This window comes from Xenopus tropicalis, chromosome 5 (assembly GCF_000004195.4).
Source record: "Xenopus tropicalis strain Nigerian chromosome 5, UCB_Xtro_10.0, whole genome shotgun sequence".
Classification (NCBI taxonomy): domain Eukaryota; kingdom Metazoa; phylum Chordata; class Amphibia; order Anura; family Pipidae; genus Xenopus; species Xenopus tropicalis.
The window spans coordinates 34,893,035-34,918,294 of NC_030681.2; the positions used below are offsets into that span (position 1 = coordinate 34,893,035).

The 25,260-nt window shown below is 37.8% G+C and overlaps 1 protein-coding gene across 6 annotated transcripts in view; it reads right to left on the reverse strand.

Annotated features, from left to right (window-relative positions):
• The window catches only part of vrk2 (VRK serine/threonine kinase 2), a 49,434-nt gene extending 26,792 nt beyond the window's left edge, over window positions 1-22,642 (reverse strand). For 4 of the 6 annotated variants that reach the window (XM_031902155.1, XM_031902154.1, XM_031902152.1 and 1 more), the window contains exons 1-8: window positions 21,002-21,084; window positions 19,180-19,320; window positions 17,454-17,509; window positions 15,033-15,102; window positions 12,529-12,616; window positions 9,624-9,732; window positions 6,774-6,866; window positions 1,539-1,671 (exon numbers count right to left, since the gene is read on the reverse strand). In XM_031902155.1, coding sequence (XP_031758015.1) covers window positions 1,539-1,671; window positions 6,774-6,866; window positions 9,624-9,732; window positions 12,529-12,616; window positions 15,033-15,102; window positions 17,454-17,509; window positions 19,180-19,320; window positions 21,002-21,074 — 763 coding nt within the window. In that variant the 5' untranslated portion in view covers window positions 21,075-21,084. Of the gene's footprint in view, window positions 1-1,538; window positions 1,672-6,773; window positions 6,867-9,623; window positions 9,733-12,528; window positions 12,617-15,032; window positions 15,103-17,453; window positions 17,510-19,179; window positions 19,321-21,001; window positions 21,085-22,281 lie in introns of those variants that run through there. The other 2 variants (XM_031902156.1, XM_031902153.1) reach the window with 2 other exon arrangements.
• Window positions 22,643-25,260: the final 2,618 nt, after the last annotated feature.

The window sequence follows — 25,260 nt, forward strand, 5'->3', positions numbered from 1 at the left end:
TACGCTAATGCTGAATTGCCAGATAGGGGTTTTTACCTGCATTTATGATGATTCAGCTCTTAACGTTAGCAGAGTGGACACATTATCTTTCCTATGACCAATGGTTGTGGGAAAGATTGTAACTAGCATGTATGGCCACCTTACATTTATAAGCCTGCCCTCTGTGTATTTTATTACAAAACTCACATAAATATTGTGGTGTGAAGCACTAACACACTATCCTGCATTTGCAACCGCTCAGTTTTGCTTAGGAAAGGCTGAGGACCCAAATGTAGCTCAGCGCCACAACCCGTGTGCACCCTGGGGATGCAGTTCTGCCACTACTAAATGGAGCAAAGCCAGAGCTTGAGACAAAGAGCAGCACTGAACATAAACCAAGCAAGGCACCTCTGGCCCTGGATTTTAAAGGATACTATAATTATTTTGTAGAGAAAGTAACCCCTGAGGCTGCACACCATGCTGCTCTATGAAGTACTACACACAGGGAGGCTGGAATTACCAGCAGTCTGGTCTGGCCCTGATTCTAATTCCAGGGTTTAGTTGACTAGTAGCAAGTGAATAAGACACCGATACCATTACTGCCTGCACTGTCGCAATTGAAGTGAAGCCATCCCCACTGCAAAAATATGTGCTGATACAGCGGATGCCACTTAGCAGCCACTGTTACACTGAAATGCTGGGGAAAAAACAGTATTGCACCCCAATTTTACACTTTACACTGCATTTATAAAATGAGCCCACTCCATATTTCCAGATAGCACATTTGAATTCAAATAAAAAAATGAGTGACACTACAAACATTGAAACAGAAAAGATTTTTTCTTTGGTTAATTATAATAATATTCACAACAAATATTAATAGTACAGGTATGGGACCCATTATCCAGAATGCTTTGGACCTGGGGTTTTACAGATAAGGGGTCTTTCCATAATTCAGATCTACTAAAAAATTATTTAAACAGTAATTAAACCCAATAGGATTGGTTTGCATCCAAAAAGCATTAATTATATCTTAGTTGGGATCAAGTACAAGGTTCTGTTTTATTATTACAGAGAAAAACAAAACCATTTTTAAAAATGCAAGTTACTTGATTAAAATGGAGTCTAAGGGAGATGGCCTTTAAGTAATTCAGAACTTTCTGGATAATGGTTTTCCGTATAAGGGGTCCGATACCTGTAATAATATAGCCTGTCTTTGTTAAGATAATAAAGCTTTTAAAACCAATTCACTGCACTTTCCAGTACACAGAAAAGAAAGTTTTCCATGAGACTCTAATAAACACCACTGCGTTGACAGTTGTGCAGGAACCTTGTTCCAGTTTATATTTCATTAAACTGTACACACTGGAGCCAGTTTTGAAAAGATGAGAATAATAAGTATTTCCTATAACAGAAGCTGCCCTATTTTGTTATTCATGAAGGTGTTAAACCGCGTTTATACTGTGTGCTCGAGTAAGAGGGCCCAGTCCACATTCTTGGTACAAATTGCATATCCTTAATTAAACTACTGATACAATAATAAAAGTGAAAGAAGTTACCAACTCCCTTGTGAGCATCTAAACTGGTAAACTCAATGGTCCCGTTGTGGCCTTTTTTGGGGTTTTCTTTATACTCTTTGTGGTTCCCATTGGGGCAGTATCTGTAAGAAAGTCCATAATCTGCAAGATAAACCTGGAAGACAAGAACAGATAAATGAATAATGCTTTTGTCCTTTGAAAGTATAACCTTTATAATTAAGCCTTAAGAAACTTATAGGTTGAGGACAAGCTCTGATCTAAATTTTATTAAACCAAATGGTACCTCAAGATAATATATGAGCATCTAGGGGCTATAACAGTTACCCTTCTACTTTCAATCCTTCCCATCACAGTCATATCTTGTTTCTGAATTTAGCTGGATTTCAGAATTTTTTTTGTTCGTTCCCTAGCCTTCATCTCTCCAGGTGGGCATCTACACATCATAAAATGCAATGTGTCTTTTATGTGTCCTTTCCCAATTTGTAGAAGCTCTGGCAATTTGACTAAAATTAGAATTCTTTATTGTTTCACATTATTCTTTGATTTTATAAGGAATCAATGTCTAAATATATTACAGCTACTTTAGTCAGAGCGTTTAAAGGTGAAGCTTTCCATTTCCAATTCTTGGGACCTGGGATTTTCTGGATAAGGGATTTTTCCATAATGTGGATCAGCATACCTTGAGTCTTTTAAAAAATAATTTAAACATTAAAAAAAACTCAACCAAAAACTCAACAAAACCTTGTACTTGATCTTAACTATTACAGAGAAAAAGGAAATGATTTTTCAAAATTAGAATTATTTGCTTTAAATAGAGTCTATGGGAGATAACCTTTTTGTAATTCAGAGCTTTCTGGATAACCGATCCCATACCTGTACTTAATTTGTTCTGCATAAAATACATATCTTCCTTGTTTATTAGGCTAGTATTATTCTGGTGGGCGTGAATCTGATGGCACAGCACAAGCGTTTGCCTTTTGTAGGATCGGAAGTATAAAGCCAACAGAAATGTTATGTTTTCATTCCAGCTGAATTTCCTGCAGTGGCTGCACAATGAAGCAGTTCATTTTGAGGTGTTAATATGCTAAAATCAACTCTGCGTGTTTTACTACTTGAAAATGAAAAAATCCCTCCGGTAAATAAAGTGTACATAGTTTGCAATGCAACTCGCTCTATAAATAGGCATAGTTAGGAGGCAGTGCTGCTCTTTGCTGCAGTTCCAAAGTGGGCTACATTTAGCTGGAATTGCCTTTCTTAGACCTTACATTGTTAATATGTTTGTTCAGCATCAAAATGAAAAACAAGCACATTATACCAAGAACTGTGTTTACTAAAATAAAGGTTTATTGTACCTAAGAATGCTTACATCATACATGCATATGTTATTTATTAAAACCCACCATGTGAGCTGAGTATCTAAAAACAGGAAAAGGAAATTTAAAATATATATATAACATATACTGTATAACTGCTGTTAATGAATATTTTGATTTCCCACTGTATTGTATATAAATACCTATTACATGACATACAGGTATACGATCCCTTATCCGGAAACCCATTTTCCAGAAAGTTCCGAATTACGGAAAGGCCATCTCCTATTGACTCCAATATTTAAATTACTTTTAGTAGACTTAAGTTATGGAGATCCAAATTACAGAAAGATCCCTTATCCGGAAAACCCCAGGTCCCAAGCATTCTGGATAACAGATCCCATACCTGTACTTCATTTTAACAAGAGGAACTAACACGGCAAAGATTAAGCTGCTGCCCAAGAATAAAACAAGTGCCCATGTAGTTGAAGAGATGCAGAAATGTGAGGGGCATGGTTGTACACACTTAGCAGCAAGGATGTAACACTGTATTACTAAAGGGTCAGCAAGAACACATCCAACATGGCGCCAGCATAGCTTGCCAGTTGCACAGAGAGTAAAACTGTGTCAGGAGAGTATTAGCAGTACTGTGTATTGTATGACACTGGCAGGTCACATGCTGGCTTAATTCTCTCTTTCACATTAATTGACTCAAAACGGAACACATTTTTTTCTCCTAATCTGACTCCATACCAGACTTGAAGATTATGACTGATGGAACAGAGGTCATATTAGTGAACTCTGCATGGAGTCTAGGAGTTATCTCCACAAAGTTCTGTGTCTAAAGCATCTTCATTACACAGCCAAAATCCCCTCCACAATTAATTTGTGCTCTGACCATTTCCTGTTTCCCATCTTTCACCTCTACAATCCATCTTAAACTCAGCCAGAGCAGCTAGTTCTGCTACTTCAGCCAACTACCCTTTCTAGCCCCCTTCCCTATCTAGATGTTCCTGTCTTATGGCCAGGACTATTATTTTATTTATAAACAGCTGTTCTGGCAATTACTTTTTTTGTACAATTCATGCTAAAACTTGCATAAGAGCACATTAAAAGGGGTTAAAAGTTTACCAAGATAAATGTGTATCATAGTATGTGCCTTATACAAAGCAAAATCAATAAATAATTTCTGTTTTAACCCTTTCACTGCCAGCCGTTTTGGTCAAAGAGGAACTTCTACTGCCAGACAGTTTTTGAACATTTTGCACTGTTTCACTTTAGGGGCCTTTCCTCGGGGGGACTTTTAGTTTACCCAGGAAAACAATATATTGTTTTTTTCAGGACAACCTAAGCTTTCAAAATATGGTAGAATGTTGGTGTAATTCCAATTCTGTAACAAGATATAGGCTTCTAAATATCTAAACAATGTAAAAAAAAAAAATCACATTTTCCATAATATAAACACACATACCAGAAACAATAATTCTTTTTTGCACAAAAATACAACTGATTTGCAAAGTCCTGTGTCGCCTGAACGTGCCAATACCAAATATATATAGTTTTATGAAGATTTCTCACTTGTATAGGTCAAAAACTCCCAACAGTACACTACCAAATTTCCAAAGCACTGCTTCAGAAAGCTGCATACTTTAGATTTCAAGGTCAAAAAATCCACTAACAGAAGGTTTATCCCAGAAAATTACACATTTCTGGAAAGAACAGATTCTGGGGAATCCAGAATAGGCACAACTGTCTGTCTACTCCAAACTATCAAGTCACAATGCTTTCCTAAAGTTATTGGTTTTATCAAAATTTGTGATTTTTTTTTTAAAAATCACTTCAAAGCTTCCAGTCTATAGTATTTTATCTCCTATAGGTCATAAAGTAACAAAATAAAACACCCTAAATATGAATGCCGGGGTCCACTGAACAGTTTGAGGCCCAATATGTATAGGTTTACCTAAGTATGTGGCATGTAGGGGCCCCAATGTGAACATACCCCCATATGAAATATCATTTCGGTCATTTCAGCTCCTGCAAAATCAACACATTTACATTATTATATGTGGGATAAAGCTAGTAAAAAGTACGCTCACCCCAGAAAGTCATATATTTTGGAAAGTACACATTCCCCCGAATCTAAAATGGGTACCCATGTCTTTCTACTCCAAAGTACCAAGCCGCACAGCTTTTCTAAAGTTAGCAATTTTGATGACATTTCCAAAAATCCCCTCAAAGCTTCCAGTTTGCAGCATCTTATCTCCCACATAGCATTAGGTACCAAGATAAAACACCATAAATTTGAACACCAGGGGTCCACTGAACAGTTTGATAACCAATATGTATAGGTTTACCCAAATATGTGTGTGTAGGGGCCCCAATGGAAACATACCCCCATATGATCTGTCATTTCAGCTCCTGCAAAATCAACACATTTATATCCTTTATGTGGGATAATGTTACAAAAAAAAGTACACTCGCCCCAGAAAGCCATATATTTTTGGAAAGTACACATTCCCCTGAATCTATAATGGGTACACATTTCTTTTTACTCCAAAGTACCAATCCATAAAGCTTTACTGTTTGCGGATTTTTATGGCATTCAGAAAATCGCCTAAAAATGTTGCAATTTGCCGCATTTATCTCACACAATTTCTTGCATACAGAAGCAAATCACCCCAAATAGAAACACCCAAGGTCTACTGGCAGTTTGATGCCCAATATGCATAGATATACCAAAGTCTGTGGTATGTACTGACCCCAAAATGAAATAGCGCATAAGGATTTCTCGCCTGCCAACTCAGCTTTTGCATACAGAGCCCCCTGACACCCTCTAACTATACAGAAAAACCCAGAAAACCTGCAAAATACTGATGTGCAGACTAGTCTGAACCAGCCACCTGTGGATTTTGGTTTTACCTACACATCACAAGTGACCAAAGGGCAATGTCTCACCCAGCAGGTTGCAGGCAGATTTTTGCCTAGTGCCCTCCCTGCGGTTGACATCACTTCCTGCTCCAGCCCCCTCAAGCATCACTCCCAGCTCCATTTGACTCTGTGCTTTCCTTTATAAGCTTGGGCCTGCCCTGCCTCCTTGGGTGACATTAGATAAAGGGCGGGTAAAGGCCCCCCAGAATTTTTCAGCTGTGCTGACCAGGGCCGGAATGAGGGGTAGGCAGAAGAGGCAGGTGTCTTAGGCTCAATGGTGGTGCGGGGGCACTTGACACTCTAGTTCAGGCCCATCTCTCACCACCCAAATACTGTTTACCTCCCCACCTCATGATTGTGCTTGTTTGCCTGTGGGGGAGGATTTGGAGCAAGGTGGTGATTTAGATCACCATACCTAAAGGTGGCCACACACGTACAGATTTTAGTCTTCTTCTGACAAACGTTCAGATATTGTACGTTTAATTGCAACAATCTAAAACTAACATTCAGATTGAAATTGTAGAATGAAGCCCTAAAAATAACAAATCAGAAGATGTTCTGAGCATGAAAATAGTTGGCAGACACCAATCGTATGAAAGTGACTTCCCGGAAATGCACTGTAGGTCCCACAAGGGTATCGTCACATACATGCACAGATTTTATCATTATCCGGCCAAAAGTTTTCTAACCTGGCCTATCAATTAAATGACCAATAGGTATGGCACAAAAATTATCGGGTCAGCTTAAGTCTACTAAAACATTTAAACATTAAATAAACTCATTAGGATTGTTTTGCCACCAATATGAACTCATGCAGCTTAGTTACCATTAAGTACAAGGTAATGTTTTACTATTAAGAAAAAGGTAATATATTTTTAATGCAATTACTTGCTTACAATGCACTCTATGCGAGATGGCCTTCCCGTAATTCTGAACTGTCAGGTTTCCAGATAAAGGTTCCCATGACTGCATACTTAGACATTAAAGTGTGTTAGTAAAGGGTGTTCCTTGTTACCTCAGTCTGATCGGTGTAGCTGAAAAGAATGTTCGCTGCTTTTATATCACAGTGTACATATTCATTTCCATGTATGAATTCCAAGATGTCCAACTAAAAGAGAGAAGATAAACATTTTTTATGTATTTATTATTCTTACAAGGGACTCCGTTTTGATACTGTTAAAATATCATACAATGACAATTGTACAGTATTGTTCCCCAGCTAACATTTGTTCATGGCAAGCCAAATACCTACTAACTAAGCCAGAAAGCTTTGTTTTTTTTTGCTGCCAGTGTACAACATGACCCCATAAAGACCCCAATACAGTACACTGGGATATAGTAAAAAGGGGTCATTTAAAAGGAAAACAGCAGTCGCAGTCTTGTGATGTTTGGCACTGTACAAACATCATTTCATTATTGGGTCCAAGTCCCTTTGAACGTGTGCGTATAGCTCAGATTGATAACAAATATAGCAAAAATAGCTCAATGTGTAGATACAATTCTGAATGCTAGCACTGTGCAAGTCTAAGCCACAGTTGTGCTGTATCATAAATGACACAAATTTAGTAGCATCTTATTTAGTAAGGCCTCATGAGCCATGCAAATTATTTTTTACTATATTATCATTCATTTTGGCAAAAATGTATTGAAACATTTGCAGCAGCAGCCTTCCTTCATTGCTAAGGGTGGCAGAGATTCCCAATTCAGCATGCATATAATATAGCCAATTAAAATACCCCATGTAGCTCAGTTGGGAACACAGCTGGAAAGACTTGAATGTCCCTCTGCTTTTCTCTATTTCATCACAAATGACAGGGCAGGAAGAAGTGGACAAGGGGGAAAGCACAGTCTTGGTGCACCAGCACAAAACATACCAGCTGCTGATTCCTGACTGACTTACAGCATTATAACAGGGTCACTTGTAATAATGGATCTCTGCAGGCATAAGCCTTAATATAGAGACAATGCAAACCTGTAATACAGATCACACCTAAACAGTTTTATTGGCTTTTTTAAGCTTTAAAACTGGGGTTTTAGTTTCAATTAATGGTAAAAATGAATGGGGTGTTGTGTTGCCTACACAAAATCGCCTCCAGCACAGGGAGGCAACCATGCTGTTACTAGTGGGAAAATTGATGATCTTATGTCTGATCACACTAAAAGGGCAGAAAGGAGCATCAGCAAACTAGAGGATATTACTGCTCCTATTCCAAATGGCTCAAAGATGAACTGGGAAGTGACAACTTCTCTTCCAACTTTACTGTGGAGCAAGCCCATAAGATCCCCACTCGCCCCACCACTGGTTGATCCTGATGGAAGCCCGCAAACGACAATAGATCTTTTATTGGCCAAAGCCAAAAAATGTCTGAGGCAATGCAACCTGTCCTATGCCATGTTGTTCCAGCTAAATTGAGTGTCTAGGAAGGTAGCCAAACACAGTCTCAGAAGAGGTCATCTCATAGCTGGGTGCCAAAGGCAGCAGATCTCAGTCTTGCCAATGACCTAGGCTCCTAGATGCCAACAACCCCCAGAAACTTTACTACTGGTAACAGTAATCAGACCTAAAAGTACAGGACACTTGTACTCAACTACTGAACACTACTTGTGCCTTAAGGTCCTGCTCAATAAGTGGACCATTTACTTAGGGTAGTCCCTTTTCTTCTGATGTGGTGTAAATCCACTGTTATTGTCGGTGTTCTCAGTGGATAGGGTGGGAGTTGGCTTTGTTCTAAGGTTAATTAGATTAATGACCTTGTTCACTGTTAATGGTACGATACTGGATCACCATAATTTACAATGTCCAGATTAAACATAGACTGGAAAGTTAGAGGCTTTGGTAGTGTGATAAAAAGAGGCCCAGTATTTCAATTAATTAAACATGCCCCCCATATTATCTCCTCCAGGAGACACATCTAGATGGTAGAAAACTTCTAGCTCTTGAAAAACATGGATGATGGCAGCCCCTCATGCCTCCTCTTCGACCAACTCTAGAGTGGTCTTAATCTTAGTCAATAGATCCTGCTCCTTTAGCCTAGAACATCTGATTTCTGACCCAGGGGGCAAATTTATTATTGCAAAGGCCCATGTTATGGGGTCCTTGGTCACAAATGCCAATGTTTACATCCTGCCACTGTTCTCTGATACAGTACTTTATACTATAATGAGCAAAGTCACCAGCTTACCTGTTGTTCCTCTTCTTATTATGGGCGATTTTAATTTAGTGAATCTATTAATCAGCTCCTCACACCGGCCTGCTCTGATGACTCCTTCCCAAGGTGGTTGGAAACATTTGGTCTAACTTGATCTATGGCACTACAGGAATCCAGGTATCGCTCAGTACAGTTGTTACAACCAAGCCTGACTAGAGGTTTATCGGACCACTCCCCACTCATGCTTAGCATCCACCTGGGCCTCGGCAAGCCAGGAACTAGAAATCCCCATCTCTGTTCAGAAAGTGATAGACGCTATAAAGTTCTGCCCGTCTGGGAAAACCCTGGTCTGAGAACCAGGTTAAAATAGTGGACCCCACTAGAGCTACAAGAACTCTCCTACCAATACTCATTACCATAGCTAAAAGATGCATTGTTATGTACTGGAAAGCACAATACCCACCCCTTTGAACCCAATGGCAAATGCAGGTCTATCAGATAATTCCGCTCTACAAACTCATCTATGCTATACTGGGATACCCTGGAAAAAAGGCTGGGATTCATGGCTGAATACTTAACTGGTTACCAGAAAAAATGGTGTGAAATCAGGAAACTATATTATGCAAGAAGACTTAAAATAAGGAGATGTGGAATTGAGGTTACTGTATTTTACTTTTTATTTACCTGAAAAAATGTATCCCAAAATCAAAACTTACCATACAAATACCTAATTGCATAACTCTTTGTGCTGACAGTTTTCCATTGTTTTTGTTCAGCAATGTTTGAAGATCCACTCCAAGTCGATCCATCACCATAAATCTGTAACTTTACAATAGTTATTAGAAATTAAAGAAAGACACAGACAAAGGGCCAATTTACTAACCTAAGTGTTACATTGCACCAATATAGTGACCCAAGTCAACCAATCAGATCTTTGATTTCACTAGCTAACTTGTACAACGGATACAAAATGAATTATACATTATAATCATTTTTGCATTGTTTTCTTTAAATGCTGCAGCTTCTATTAGTAAATAACTGAAATAAACTGGAGGTGTGTTAGCCATAGAAAAAACAGATTTAGTGGCTACCTTTCCTAAAGGCCACTAAAATAAAGAAAGGTGATAGTTGTAAAAAGTCAAGTAACAAAACCTATCCACTGCAATCTTTCACAGTACTGAGATTGTTTCTTCAGGCAGAAAACCTCACAAATAAATCTGAAATGGCGGATTATTCTATACATAAATAAGAGACAATTTGTTGCAACAAGGTACTGAAGAGACTCTGTAATGAAATGTAAATGAGACTCTTACAAGTGGAACGTGACCAAAGGCAGTGAATTTTAATAGAGTCTAAGAATGTATGCCTGGTGTATGATTAAAGTGAAAGTGATAAGCTTCTCACTTTATTACTAAGAATGCATAGCTGGCTTTATATTTTATAATGAGATCCAAAATCCAGAGCAGGATAATGGTTCCATGATGTGCACTTATGTCCTCCATCTTGCCACCACAATAGGTTTTTTAGGATATCATTAATCACGATAAATACAAAAAAGTCTCTTTTGTTTGGTGCAGAACACCTTTACAAAATGTATCATATTCAGATACTTAAGGAATATTGTCATGGGGAAACCATTTTATTTTTTTATATTTAATTTTGAAATGTGACATGGAGCTAGCCATATTCTTTATTTCCCAGGGTGCCACAGCCATGTGACCTATGCTCCAAAAAACTGAGCTGCAAGTTGGAGTGATATCACCACCCTCCCAGCTGCCGATCAGCAGAACAATGGGAAGGTGGCAAGATAGAAGCTCCCAGTAGATATCAGAATAACACTCAATAGTAAGAAATCCAAATCCAGCTTGGGACTCCTCCAGTAACATGGGAGTAGGAGAAGCAATAGGTTACCTGAAAGCAGTTCTAATGTGTAGCACTGTGTCTTTCTGAAAATTCAGATGCAGACTCAGGCAAAATGCACTAAGATGGCTGCCTACACACCAATATTACAACAAAAAAAATGATTTGTTGGTTCAAGACTAAAATGGTAGAGAGAATTTAGAAATAAAAAGTACACCATAAAAATCATGATAGTATCCATTTAACAAATAATACTCCTTGTTAAGGAGTAAAAGTCTGAAAAGAGTAATTTCGTAATTCAAGTGAATTAGTGGTCGCAAAGCAGCAATGCATCTAACACCTGGATGACACGAATTGGACAAAGTTGTGCTACAAATTGGTTGTGTTCGGAATTTGTCACTTCTGTCATTTAGTGTCTGAATTGGTCTGCATCCAGTTCTTTAATTGCAAGTGTTTTGTGTCTATTGACACAGGCAGCTCTAGACAACCATTAAAGGTTTACAGGTTTCCTCTGCATCAACAGACCCACTGTGCAAAATTCTCACAAAGTTTGGGATAAACCAAGTTGTGAGAAACACTATGCCGAAGTAAGAAGAGCTCCTTTAGATGCAAGTAATTTAATTAAGGGTTTTTTTCACGCAACAACTGCAGGCAAATGTTTGCAACCACAACTATATTTCCACTAAATTAGCTAATAGTTTATTTTTAATCACTAACATTGTTTAGCAGCATCTTTTGCCCCTACAGCTTATGCTGGGAAAGCTGGGCCAAAAACAGAGCAACTAGTTCAATCGGATTAATGACATTTTTTTATACTACAGAAGAATGTATCAACTAATATATCACTGTTACCAACTATATAAATTGTTAAAGGGGTAGCTCATTATTCAACATTTTTTTCAGTTCAGTTGTTACACCAGCAATAATGACTTTTTTCAATTGCTTTCTATTTTACACCTTACCATGTTTCTAAAGGTGGCCATATCCAGGCAGATTTAAGTTGCCAATTTGGGTACTAAAAACCCATTTTGGCATCTTATCTGCCTGTGTATGGGGCCTTCTGATGGGCCTCCCAGACTGATATCTGGCCAAAAAATGAGATGTTCGGGCAGTCTTGATTTTTCTGTCGGATCAAGGACTGCATCAGCTCATTGATGCGGTCCTCGCTGTGACTTTTCGTATTCCCTTCATTGTAATTGGATTCTTTTGCCCTAGGGCCAAATGATCACATTGGCACAATATCGCCCACCCAAGATGAGCATATCAGGGGAAAGATTTGCTTATTTTTGACCTCACCAAAAGAGTGAATTTTTACGTGTATGGTCATATTAAGATTTAAGTTCAATCTTCCAATCTTCCTTAACCAGATGAAGACCCTGATTTGCTACATTAGTTGCTTAATGATGTGGTCCCCACCCTGATGGCCTGCATTCCGTCAATGTGATCTGATCATTTGGCCAAACGACTGGATCAATCCGATAATACCCACCCTCAAGGTGGCTACATCAGGAAAGATCCCCTCATTTGGCAACCTTGGCCCACCAGCGGATCTTTCAGTGAATGTCCAGCTTTAGTGCAGAACTCTTATAACTTAGTAAGCAGATTATACATGTGGTTTTTCTTAATACTCATTATAGCAAGATATCCTAAAAGTTTTAAGGCTCGAGATGAGAACCCATCCTCTGCCAAAGGCGCAATTGTACAGTTTACTCATAGCTTTTCTCTATGGATTCATCTGCGTATGCTAGTAAATATTCTTACCTTTGAGAATTGAATGTAGTTTCTCCTGATCCCCAGTACTTGGGTATCCCAAGATAATCTAGTTTCTTATTGGCTGTCCATTTTCTAACTAAGAAACAAAAGGATACAGGATAAAAATTGCATAGCTATAACAAAACCTTCCAGTATGAATGACATTAGTTATAGTTGCATTGTATGACTCTTGAGTATATTGTGTATTTTATCAGAATTTTGTTATTTCAGTCATGGGTTATATATGACTGAGACTGAGTTGTACATGTGTTTTTTTAAAAGATTTCTTTAGTAAGCAATAGGGCAGACTTCTGGTGATTCGGTGTTGCCTCTTGAGCTACATGAAATCCTAGGTACCAAATCACAACAAAACAGCCTACATAACGTTTATATGCAGTCTAACATTAGCGAAAAAGAAACTTTTTTTGCAAACCCTACTTGATTCAATCAGTGTCAGTTTGTGTATTTTTTTACGACAATGTCTACATATAATTAAATTAATTTTAGAAAATACAACATAACACAACAGGTACAATGATTTAGGCTGTTTGGTAAAGTATACAAAAAATTATACAGGTATGGGATCTGTTATACAGAAACCTGTTTCCAGAAAGATCTCAATTACAGGAAGGCCCATTTCCCATAGACTACATTTTAACCAAATAATTCCAGTTTTTAAAAATGATTTTCTTTTTCTCTGTAATAATAAGACAGTACCTTGTACTTCATGGTAACTAAGCTGCATGAATCCATATTGGTGGCAAAACAATCCTGCTGGGTTTATTTAATGTTTAAATTATTTTGGATGCCTTAAGATACGGAGATTCAAATTTCAGAATGATACCTTATCTGTAAAACTCCAGATCCTAACCATTCTGGATAACAGGTCCCATACATGTAGAATGTAACCTAGGTGGAATGTAGATGGAGTACCATTAGGAGTATTTTCTGGTTATCAGTGTGACATAAACTTTTAACACATTCCAAAGGTACTCTGACAATGAAGCTCTATACAGTCCTGAATGCCAAAAATAAAATATTTATTTTTTTACACGGGCACACATGATTCCTCAGATAATTTGCCTCTGACTTATAGGGACATTTCCCACCCTCTGCCTTATCTTGTTCCATGTGTACTGCCCTCCTTCCAAACATCAATCACTTAAATGACTTGCCAGCCTTACTGGGAGGAGGGAGATTTTCTGAGAGTCACATGCAGACTATAATGGTTTCCTCTCAATCTGAGGACTCAGGTATGCCTGTATGGATTTTTGATTTTGGCAGTTCAGGTAGTGATTATTATTATTATCATTTTTTTAACATGAACACAGCTAAATTAGATCACAAAAGTTTGCTATTTTTTCCCTTTAATTGTGATTATTAAAGGGACAGTATATACCCCTTTGTTCAACATGAGCTCAATGAATAGAGCATGTGCTGATGTGCATACTTTTTGCCTGTTGTTTTAAGAAAGAATATCTATGATTTCTGTTATTTCTGGCACAAACAAGAATATAAAGCCAATTTTACTTTAGCACTTCCTGATCCTAAAGAACTTCAGAGGAGCTGATAAAACTAATTACCAGTCCACTGATAAGCCTCTGAAAATGATATACTCAAAGGCTGCTGCTTAGAGAAGGTAGGGGTTTGTTTTACAGATAGCTAGATAGACAGACAGACAGACAGACAGACACATAGATAGATAGATAGATAGATAGATAGATAGATAGATAGATAGATAGATAGATAGATAGATAGATAGATAGATAGATAGGGAGCTCTGAACAAACTGTCCTGTTTATTATGGAGAGGGGGATAGCCAAACTTTCACATTTGATTATTTAATTAAAACTATAATTCTATTTATAGAGCTCATTTTTTTAGTAAAGGTATTCTTAGGTGTCCCTTTAAGTTCAATTGTTTGGTAAAACTGAAATTAATTCTTCTCCAAGAATTTTAAATCCTCAATCTGAAGAATCAGGTATGTCTGTGTGAAAAAACATTTTTTTTTTAATTTTGCCAGTTCAGGTAGTGTTTATGTAAAAAAAAAATTAGAAATAAACCCAACTGAATGAGTTAATCAAAAAGGTTGTTATTTTTTTCCATTCAAACATGATTATTATTAACATATTATTATATCAATTGGTTGGTAGAGCTGGAAAATCATTTTTCTCCAATACAGGGTATTTACTAGCATGTATATTAAAATGTAACCATATAAAAGTCTGCACAGGAAAACTGAGCTCAGTGGAACCCAACATTGTTCTAACAAAACTAGTTATGCACCAAATCCACTATTTAGGGTAAGGTAGGGTTACAATGTGTGATTTCCTTATTCAATTGACCAGAAGTCACTTGATTTCAAGGGTTGGGATTTGGTTCAGTCAGGCACCTGGACTAGGCTGAACCAAATCAAGGATTTGGAGCATCCCTAAACAAAACCCCATATATAGTAACAATAACAGGGCATACACTGTATATTTATATAACTATAAAAATATTATCACACTCACTATCCTCTGGCTTTGCTGCTCTTTGGTAAAATTTCAACTCACAAAACAAAGGTCCATTTTGATGGTACTCCTGAAATTAAAAAAAAACTTTGTTGGTATAAAATAACAAATGGTAGTGTGTTTCATACAAAATTAAATTCTTCATCACCTCAATGCAAACCAAGAGATTTAACGGTAGAATTATTATGAAATTAATTAACTTAACTTAGCAGCTGTTCCAACATTTTGGATAGGCCCTTTTTTAGTCAGAAAGATTAATTTCAGCATCTTTTTCAGAAATAACCTTACGTTAACATAGGCATTCCCATCTAACCACTATGGTCTGTTAACTACTTCTATTTCTTAGTTTTTCTGTTTAGTTATTCTCTTAAAAGGCATATTTTTCATGTAAGTAGTCATCAGTCAACACAAATTAAAGCGGCCAAGTGAATTAAAGAAGCCACAGTTCCCTACAGCTTTAATTACTATCTAGTCGTGTGCCAAGTGGGACAGCCAATAAGCAGAGTACGATCTGGTTTTCTGAGTGGCAGTGGCAAATGAGAAAGCTAGAAGCTATATCAAGGGAAGATTAAAGTTTTTATACTGCAAATGTTTCTGTAGCTCATATGTTACATAATTCTTCTAGAAACAGAGCAAACCCACATGCAAACCGACAACAGAAACCCAGACAAATAAAGTAATAAGAGGACTAAGCCCATGTGTGTACAATTTTACTCTATCTTCTGTTCAACAAATGGGTCACTAATGCTATTTTTATATAAACTACTTGTTCCTCGAGCGTCAGTAGAAAAACACGAATAACTTCAGGTACAGGAACATACATTTACTATGAAACAAAACAACAGAAAGATGGAACCGCAAAGTGTCCCTTAATTTTTCAGTTCCAATATGCATAGTCTGAATCATCTATATAATTCCTGCTGTGCAAATGGCAGCTTTAAATGTTTGCAGGTGTTCTGCTGTTTTACTTTCACAAACATGGCACAGTAGGAAGGACAAAAGGATGATCATTTTGGGGAGTAATTTACTTTTTAATGCTCTGTTACTCTCGGAATAATATATTTGTTAAATTCATATTAAGAGAGGAGGATTCTTTTTTATTTCTACTGTGGTTGCTGAAACATTGAAAAATCTTTCCTAGTGTAAATCCCACCTACCCACACTGGCCCCTACTTAATCATCAGGTACAGCAAACAAAGACTGAACATGCAAATAAAACATTACACATATTTATTTTGAAGGATTACAAACATTTTAGGAATTCTCATATCTAGGAAATCCAAGATCTGATAAATAAGGATTTAGTATAACCTAAGCATATATATAAGTAACCTATTACATCAAAATAAATTGAATGGAAAAACTACCCATGAAACACATTTTTCTTGAAGAATTAATTCACTAAACACTTTAGAACATGAGTGTTACCAGAAGATTAATTTACAGGGATTCTATCACAGTGTTTATGGTGTAGTTTTTATTGCTAAATTGCACTGTGTACATTGCAAATATTTAATTCTACCATTTAAAATGTTATTCTTGAACCAATAAATATTGGTGTGTAAGCAGCCATCTCAGTGCTCTTCAGAAAGAGCCAGCACTGCACAACACAACTGCTTTCAGATAAGCTATGGTTTCTCCTACTCTATGTAACTGAAGGAGTCATGGCTGGACTTGGGAGTTTTATTATTAAGTGTTTTTCCCATATCTGCCACTAGCTGGGGCATGGGACCTTTTTTTTGAGCCAATAAATGGTTGTTTATTTCACTGAATAAATTGTTGATTGACCTTTTTAGCAATGCAGCTGTCAGGGAGCTGTTCTCTTGTTACCTTCCCATTATTCTGCTGATTGGCTGCTGGGGGAAAGAAAAGGGGTGACATTATTCCAATTTGCATTGCAGCAATAAAGAGAGACTGATGTTTAGCGGTCACATGGTTGAGGGCCCCTGCGAAACTAAGAATATGTCTAGCCCCACGTCAAATTTTAAAATTAAACATAAAAAAAGTTTGCTCTTTTGAAAATGCAATGCAGAATTCAGCTGAAGAAGCTCAATTGACTGATGTATTTGTAAAAAAAACATTTTTTACCATGACAAAATCCACGGAAATTTTTTCATCTAATCTTTGATATTACTGCAGGAAAGTCACTATGAGACTTACACTATGGGGCCTATTTACTAAACAATTTTCAAGGCTTAACGAACTTTTCGACACAAAAATTTTGTAACTTTCAGAACGCAAATTGACATTTTAGCACTTCAGAAATTATCATGGTTACTACGAATTTTTACCAGAAAAACATTGGATTTTAGTAAATGTGCCCCTATGTGTTTACTAAAAAAATCAGAAGCTAATACATTTACTTATTACAGATGCAATATTTCTGATGGATAAACAAGATTTAAAAAATTAGATCATTACCACTTTTATTACATGTACTGCATCATCACGCACTGGTACATCACATTCCGGAGAAGCTGTTGGAGAAGGAAAAAATTGAACATTAAACTTGGAGTAATATCAGTCTAAGTTATATATATATATACAATATTTTGTGGATGCAGAAGTTGCATCTATAGGATCATTTATAGTGTTGTTAGAAATGTAATAAATTTAAACTAAGAGTTTTGTTTTCTCCTGTCCTTAGGCAGTGGTGGACCAAACTTCCCTCTCCGCTTCTCATCACTCTGCTGAATGGAAACCGCACCATCTAGCGAGCATGGAGCAGATACAAGGAACTTTCTGGCACAGTAGTATGTCATTCTGTAGTGTTTGGAGCGATAACAGATGGAGTGGGTTGTTCTATCTGAGGGCAGCAACAAAATGCTCTGTGTGCTATAGATATTAGGGCAGTGCTACATGTGCCAGATTCTAGGCCAATGGATAAATGCAGGCCGAAAATCGGTCCCTATGCTTTCTGATGTGCTTGCACTCTGAGATACTGCGTCGGCCCAGGTGCGGGCACATAGAGCAGATTTAATCACGAGAAAATGCTTGAGTATGCCGACGCAGTGGTTCAAAGTTCAGGCACATCAAAAAACTATTAGGAGCATAGGGACAGATTCTTAGCTGCTGCGTTTATCTATAGGCTGAGAATCTGCCAAGTGTGGCAACTACCCTAAAACCTATAGCGCACAAAGCATTTTGTGTGGCACTAGCCATAAAGAAGAAGGAAAGGTCGAATCACTGGGGGCGACATAATGTTAGGTACCCCCCAGTGATTGTATTCACTTACCTGATACCCTGGGCTGGTGCTCCGGTTGGCAGAAAACTGCACCAGCTTGGGGTACATGTAGGTGAGCAATCAAGCTGGCTTTTTCACTCTACTGAGCATTCACTGGCCCCGGGATCGCAGAGAAAGAAGAAGAAAGGAAGAGGATCGCTCGCCTGCATGTACCCCGGGCTGGTGCAGTTTTCTGGTAATAGGAGCACCAGCCCAGGGTATTAGGTAAGTGAAAACAATCACTGGGAGTACCTAACACTTTGCCCCCCCCCCCCCCCCCCAGTGATTTTAACTTTCCTTCTCCTTTAAGCATGATGAGAAGTTAGCTGTACCTGAAAGTGGCCCATACGTGCAGTTCTAGCACAGTGTTAGCAATGTCATCTGCATCATGGGAAGCAAAATCATACAGCAAAAGGACCTACTGTAAACTAAAATACTATTTATCCTTGTCCATAGCTGCAGTCTGAGCACCATACTATGTATCCCAATGTTTAGCAAAAGTTATCAGTTCTATGACATGATTCACGTCAAAAGAATCTAAACTGTCTAAAACTGCTATTATCTCGGAAACCACTAAAAACAGAAAATTAATGTAAACTGCAAAAGTGCTCAGAGAGGAATTCGGATTAAAGGGGTGGATCACCTTAAGTTTACTTTTAGTATGTTACATGAAAAGTTGCTTAGAACTAGCCATTCTATAACATAGTAAAAGTAAACTAAAAAGTGAACCAACCCTGAAAGATCAAATTAGTCTTGGGTACCTTGCCAAAAGAGCAGATCTTAACGTGCACAGCCACCTTGAGAAAGGCAAATGATTTCACATAACCATAACTGGATTTCCCAATGAATCATCATGCATGTACAGACATAGCACAATAAAATATGTGCTATATTTTTTTTTTAATTTAAAGCTGTTCAGATTACCTAAATAAATGAGCCCAAAACCTCCTTTGCCAATCATTTTACCCATCCTCCATGTTTTTTTGCTGGTGTCTGTAACTTTCCATCCTTCTGGAAGAGGAACAGGGAGTTTACTTCTCCTTGGGGGCATTTTCGTTTCAGACTCTATAAAGTGCAAACATGAAAAAAGCAACATGACTCATGCACTTTGACTCATTCAGCTTGCAATAGCCTCCTCATGACTTTGTACTGTTGCCAGAAAACTTTGCAGAAACAATTATTAACTTGTGAAGGAGACTCCTAAGGTCCCATTTGGGAAAGCACACATGTATATTAGAGGCAAAACACATATTTAAGTATAACTGCATGTCTCAATCAAAGGGAAAGTGTATGAGAGCCACAGATGGTAAGGACACCATACCTAACAATCAGAACAGCAAGAGAAGGCGCTGAGGCTTCTCTGCCAGTGTCCCATGCAATGGCTGATATGGTGCATCAGCAGATGAAATTTTCAAACTTGCCTAATCTGTGAACCCCCCACTATTCACAGTACATGGATATTAAAGAAGAAGTAAACTTTTTTTTCCTATCTTTAAAATTACTCTAAACAACCCCCAGAATAACATACCCTAGTCCCTAAATTCAGTCTGATCTGGTTTCTGATAAGCTCTCCTTATATCTCTGACTACAGGACAGTCAATGAGGAGAGCCTTCCTTGCATGCCTGACAGAGAAGGAGCTTTCTGGGAATAAACAGAAGCCAGTGTGCAGCAGCAGCTTTTTTTTGTGCCCATACATAACTGCCTGACTCACTGTGCATTCCCAGAAAGCTTCTTCTCTGTCAGGCATGAACAGAAGGCTTTCATCTCTTCGACTACCCTATAGTCGAAGAGATGAGGAGAGCTGAACAGGAAAAAGGGGCAGAAGAAGAGAAAAGGAGCTGGAGATTTCAACTTATAAATCAGAAACCAGATCAGACTGAATGCAGGGACTAGGGTATGTTATTCCATGGGTTTTTTAAAGTAATTTTAAATGTAGAAAAAAAAGGTTTACTTCTTCTTTAACCAGGCCCGGACTGGCAATCTGCGGGTTCTGGCAAATGCCAGAAAGACTGCTATAAGTTGTCATAGACAGTCCCTATTTAATGGGCTAGTAGGGGCTCTTTGGGCCTCTATGTACTAGAAATGCCAGGGCCAATTTTGAATCCCAGTACAGACTTTAATTGCATATTTTGCCAGAATGCTTGGGACCTCAGGGTTTCCAGATAAGGGGTCTTTCCATAATGTGGATCTCCATACTTTAAGTCCACTGAAAAATCATTTAAACATTATCAAAACCCAACAGGATTATTTTGCCTCCAAAAAGGATTGATTATATCTTAGTTGGGATCAAGTACAAGGTACTGATTTATTATTACAGAGAAAAAGGAAATAATTTTTTAAAATGTAATCATTTGATTAAAATGGAGTCTATGGGAGATGGCCTTCTTTTAATTGGAGCTTTCTGAATGAAGGGTTTCTGGATAATGGATCACATAACTGTATACCTTTTGGGTCTGACAACCATTAAGGGAGCGCAACTTTCAGAATCTTATGTAAATATATAAAGTACTCACAAGAGCAATGTTTCAGCAACTCACAAATACACACACTTATTAAATATCCAATCTACTCTTTTGATTGATTGATTGATTGATTGGAGCTTTAGATAATACAAATTCATGTATTCATGAATTATAATTTGCAAGCAATTTTAAAAGAATTTTAAAAGTTATTTAAAAGAATTAAAGTTATAATCATTGGGGGTACCAAAAATCTTAGGCATCCCCCAGTGATATAATCACTTACCTGATACCCCAGGCCTGTTCCCTAAATCTGCACAAGCCCTGGCTTCTCTTTGTTCCAGCCTGAGCAGGCACATGTGCAGTAAAGTGAAAAGTCATTGTTTTTACTCTATTACACATGTGCCTGATTGGGCCTGAAATAAGAAGAAAGAAGCAGAAGAAAATGGCGCGAATGAGCCTACACAAATACCCTGAGTCAGTGCAGTTTTAGGGTAAAGACACACAGAGCTACTAGTAGCAGCTACTTGTCACAGCTACTAAAATAGACAATACTGATCATTTAGTGATAATTGTCTCTATGTGTGTGTTAGCAGAGGCAATTCTCAGTCTATGGCAGGGTATTTTCTGGTGCTTAGTAGCTGTGACAAGTAGCTGCTACTAAGTAGCTCTGTGTGTCTTCACCCTTAAGCAAACAGGAGCACCCAGACTAAAGGTGGCCATACACGCACCAATATTATCGTACGAAACCTCGCTTCGTACGATAATCGGTGCGTGTATGGTATGTCGGCGAGTCGACCGATATCGCAGGAACCTGCTGATATCGGACGACTCGCCGATCGGACCAGTTGGAAAATTTTGATCGGGCGCCATAGAAGGCGCCTGACCAAAATTCTCCCTTCAGATCTGAATCGGCAGAAGGAGGTAGAAATCCTATTGTTTCTACCTCCTTACCTGCCGATTCAGCCCTGAATGGTGTGTGGCGGATCTTACGATGTTTCGTGCGACCGATGGTCGTACGAAACATCGTCAGATCGCCACGTGTATGGCCACCTTTAAAAAGACAGGTTGTTTAAAGGTTGTTTAATTATTAGATGTGTGCACCCCCAATAATTATAGCTTTTTTTTCCTTTTAAATGAAACCACCATACATTATAATTAAGAGATTATACTATTAATAGTAATTCTAAACTATGTGTATGTTAAGAATTTAGTGCATATATTATATCCCACCCCTACAGATATATACAGATAGTACTATTCCCTACTATATTGGGTTGTGTGTACGTAAGTTATCTTCCCTTCTGTACTTCACTGTGGAATACGTTGACATTTTATAAATAGAATGATTATTCTGTAAGTCCTAATGTTACAAACCCTAATATGAAGTTCCTCCTGTATGAATGCTGCTGGCCATATTGTGATCCATACATGAGTACATCCAACCACAGTTCCAATAAAACACAAAAAGATCATATTCTGCAGCCCCGGAAGCGTGCTAAAGTATTATTCTATATTATTACATTAGTTTACTATGCAGGGCACAGAACTGCACAATATACGTACTTCTGTGATGAGGTCCAGAACTGCGATTAGCCTCCAGTCCCCACACTCCCCAGAGACTCTCTCTCGCCTACACACACAGAGCTGGAATAGAGATACGCAGTCTTTTTCCAATTACACTATTCGGTTCCAGCTACACACACACACACACACACACACACATTCCTACGGCCGGGCTGCCGCTCCGAGTGAATTACTGCACATGCCGCCGGAAAGTGAAACAGAAACAACTATGTCATGTGACCACCAACTTTAGCACTGGGAGCGTCAGCCAAGCGCATATTCCCGCAGGGATTTAGGGAACGTCTCAAAAGCGTAACCGTGTTCCCAGCCGGATAGAGAGTTGCCGTGTGTAAAAGAGAGGGGTTTGAGGGAGAAAGGGGTCATTTCCCATTGCACAATTACCTTTCTGTTTCGGTTTCAAATCAAGGCTGTGAAATAGTTCCGTATTTTTTTGCCCTGCGGAAACTAAATATTGTGTATTCCTATAGGATGAAATATATTTTTATAAGCTCAGTAATGTTTTAAAGTAAATGTTTTATTTTTTTACAAACGAACGATTTTTTTGGCAATAAGGTTGCCACCTTTTCTGGAGCCTACAACCAACTCCAGCAAATAGGATTCATAGAGACAGAACACTGGGTCCCCTCCCCTTTTAAAGAACAACGAACACCTGACATCCCTGGCCAATAAGAATCTCCCAGGGCATGCCCTAACCTTAAAAATGAAATTGTTACCCCTTCCCAAATGTTGGGGTTAGTCTTTATGTAAGACAGGCAAAACCTCTACCTTACTACATATTCCCATAGGGAGTTATGAGACATTTTGCTTATGTTTATCTTCCTGTGTAGGAACTGATATCATCAGCAACAACTACCATTAGCTTATTTGTTATATCTGTAGTAGTGGTTCTGAAATAAACATAATAAGATGTTTTTTTCAATAGTAGTCCTTTAAAGGAGAACCCTGAAAATGAATGTGGCTAGAAATGCTGTATTTGATATACTGAACTTTCTGTACCAGCCCAGGGGTTTAGCAGCCCAGTAATAATCCAGACCTTTAAATTAGTCCAGAGGAGATCACCATATTGGACCTCATTAAGCCATCTTTTGAGTGTCAGTGACCCTGCACATGCTCATTGTGTCCTGATTTGATGTGGAGAAGCCAAACTTAAAAGGCCATTGGAAACCATCTACCAGAAACTAGGGCATATTTATCAAAAGTCATATTTTTTTTCTGTGAATCATATTTTTCTGTGCTAACTGAAAAAAGAGAAATGTTTGCCATTTATTATGCATCAAAATGTCAAAGAACCCTAATGTAAAAATACACTAAAACATCTAAAAGCTGTTGAGGGTATGTAGAAGCCAATATTCAAATCATTTTTGGGGGAGGGGCAAAATAGCCTTTAGCCCCTTTAATAGCAATGTTATAAAAGTGATGGAAAGTTCCCCAGTCATGGCATTTGCTTTTTTTTTTTTTTACACATTTTATCGTTCACCCTTTTCTGTTTTTGTTTATTAATAAATAACCATTCATGAATTATAAATTTGTCCCTACTTCAGGTAACTAACAGCAGCCCAAAACAAGTGCTATGAATCAGCAGTATATAGAAGAGAAAGCTTTCACTAAGGGGCACTTTCAGTTGCACAGATCTTTCCTGCTAAAGGGATGTGGTTGCCTTGGGCTGGTGCAAAATCTCAAAACATTATGTGCAGCATTTTTACCCTACATCAGGGATCCCCAACCTTTCTTACTCATGAGCCACAGTCAAATGTAAAAAGACTTGAGGAGCAACACAAGCACCATAAAAGTTCATGGAGGAGCCAAATAAGGGCTGTGATTGGCTATTAGGGGCCTCTATGCACCGTATCAGCTTACAGGAGGCTTTATTTGGTAGGAAATCTTGTTTCATTCAACCAAAACTTGCCCCCAAGTCAGGGATTCAAAAATAACTCCCTGGTTTGGGGGCACTGAGAGCAACATCCAAGGGGTTAGGGAGCAACATGTTGCCCCTGAGCCACTGGTTGGGGATCACAGCCCTACATCTTTGTTATGCTTTAGTTCTCCTTAATGTTTTTGCCATATATGCCAACTAGGGGGTATGTTGTCAGAAAAATCATTCAATATATTTGAATTGACCTATTCTAAATGCATGATTAAATGAAAAAAATGCTGTGTTCATATAATTACTTGTTATTTTATAATCCATTTGAATATTTTACATGTGGCTTAATTTTTTGTCTCATAAGAGCTGTAGTGCAAATATGTTGTTGCAAATTGCAGATCTGATCTTAACATTAGTTATATTATTTTTGCATATGCATAACTATATCTGACTTAGGATGCAAAATTACCCTCCATGCAAATAACCCTCGTTGAAAGTGAAATCTTTTAGCATATTTACATTAGAATACATTTCACTTGGTTAAATATCTGCAGAGAAATCACATTACAAGTGGCGGAGATTTCTCTGCACTGTGGTGTGAATATACAGTGCAGCTGAACAGGGCAAAAACAGAAATAAAGGTAGACAGCCTCAATAACTGTGTTTAACATAATAACTTTCCATTATCACTATTTTTCACTATTAGTTCTGATGATAGTTTAGGTACTGATACATTTACAGGCAGCTTTCAGTTTTTAGTGGTTTTAGAGTTTTTTTGAAATCACGAATAAACCCATTTCTACGAACCACAATTGTCTAGTCATTTATCAAAAGATCCAAAAACAAAAATAACATTTTACATTTTCCTATGAATCTTCATGGAATAAAAGCCTAAAAACCTCTAAAACCAATAATTAAATAAGATTGTTAAAATTTGCTTAGGACAGGTCCCACTGACTTTTACATAACCTCAGCAACTATTTTTACATTTGCAATTTTCACGGGTTTGTCACATAATAAATGGAAAAAAATGTGTGTTTTTTACACAAAAAATTGAGTTTTAGTGAAAAAAAAATGAATTGTAAAAAATTACA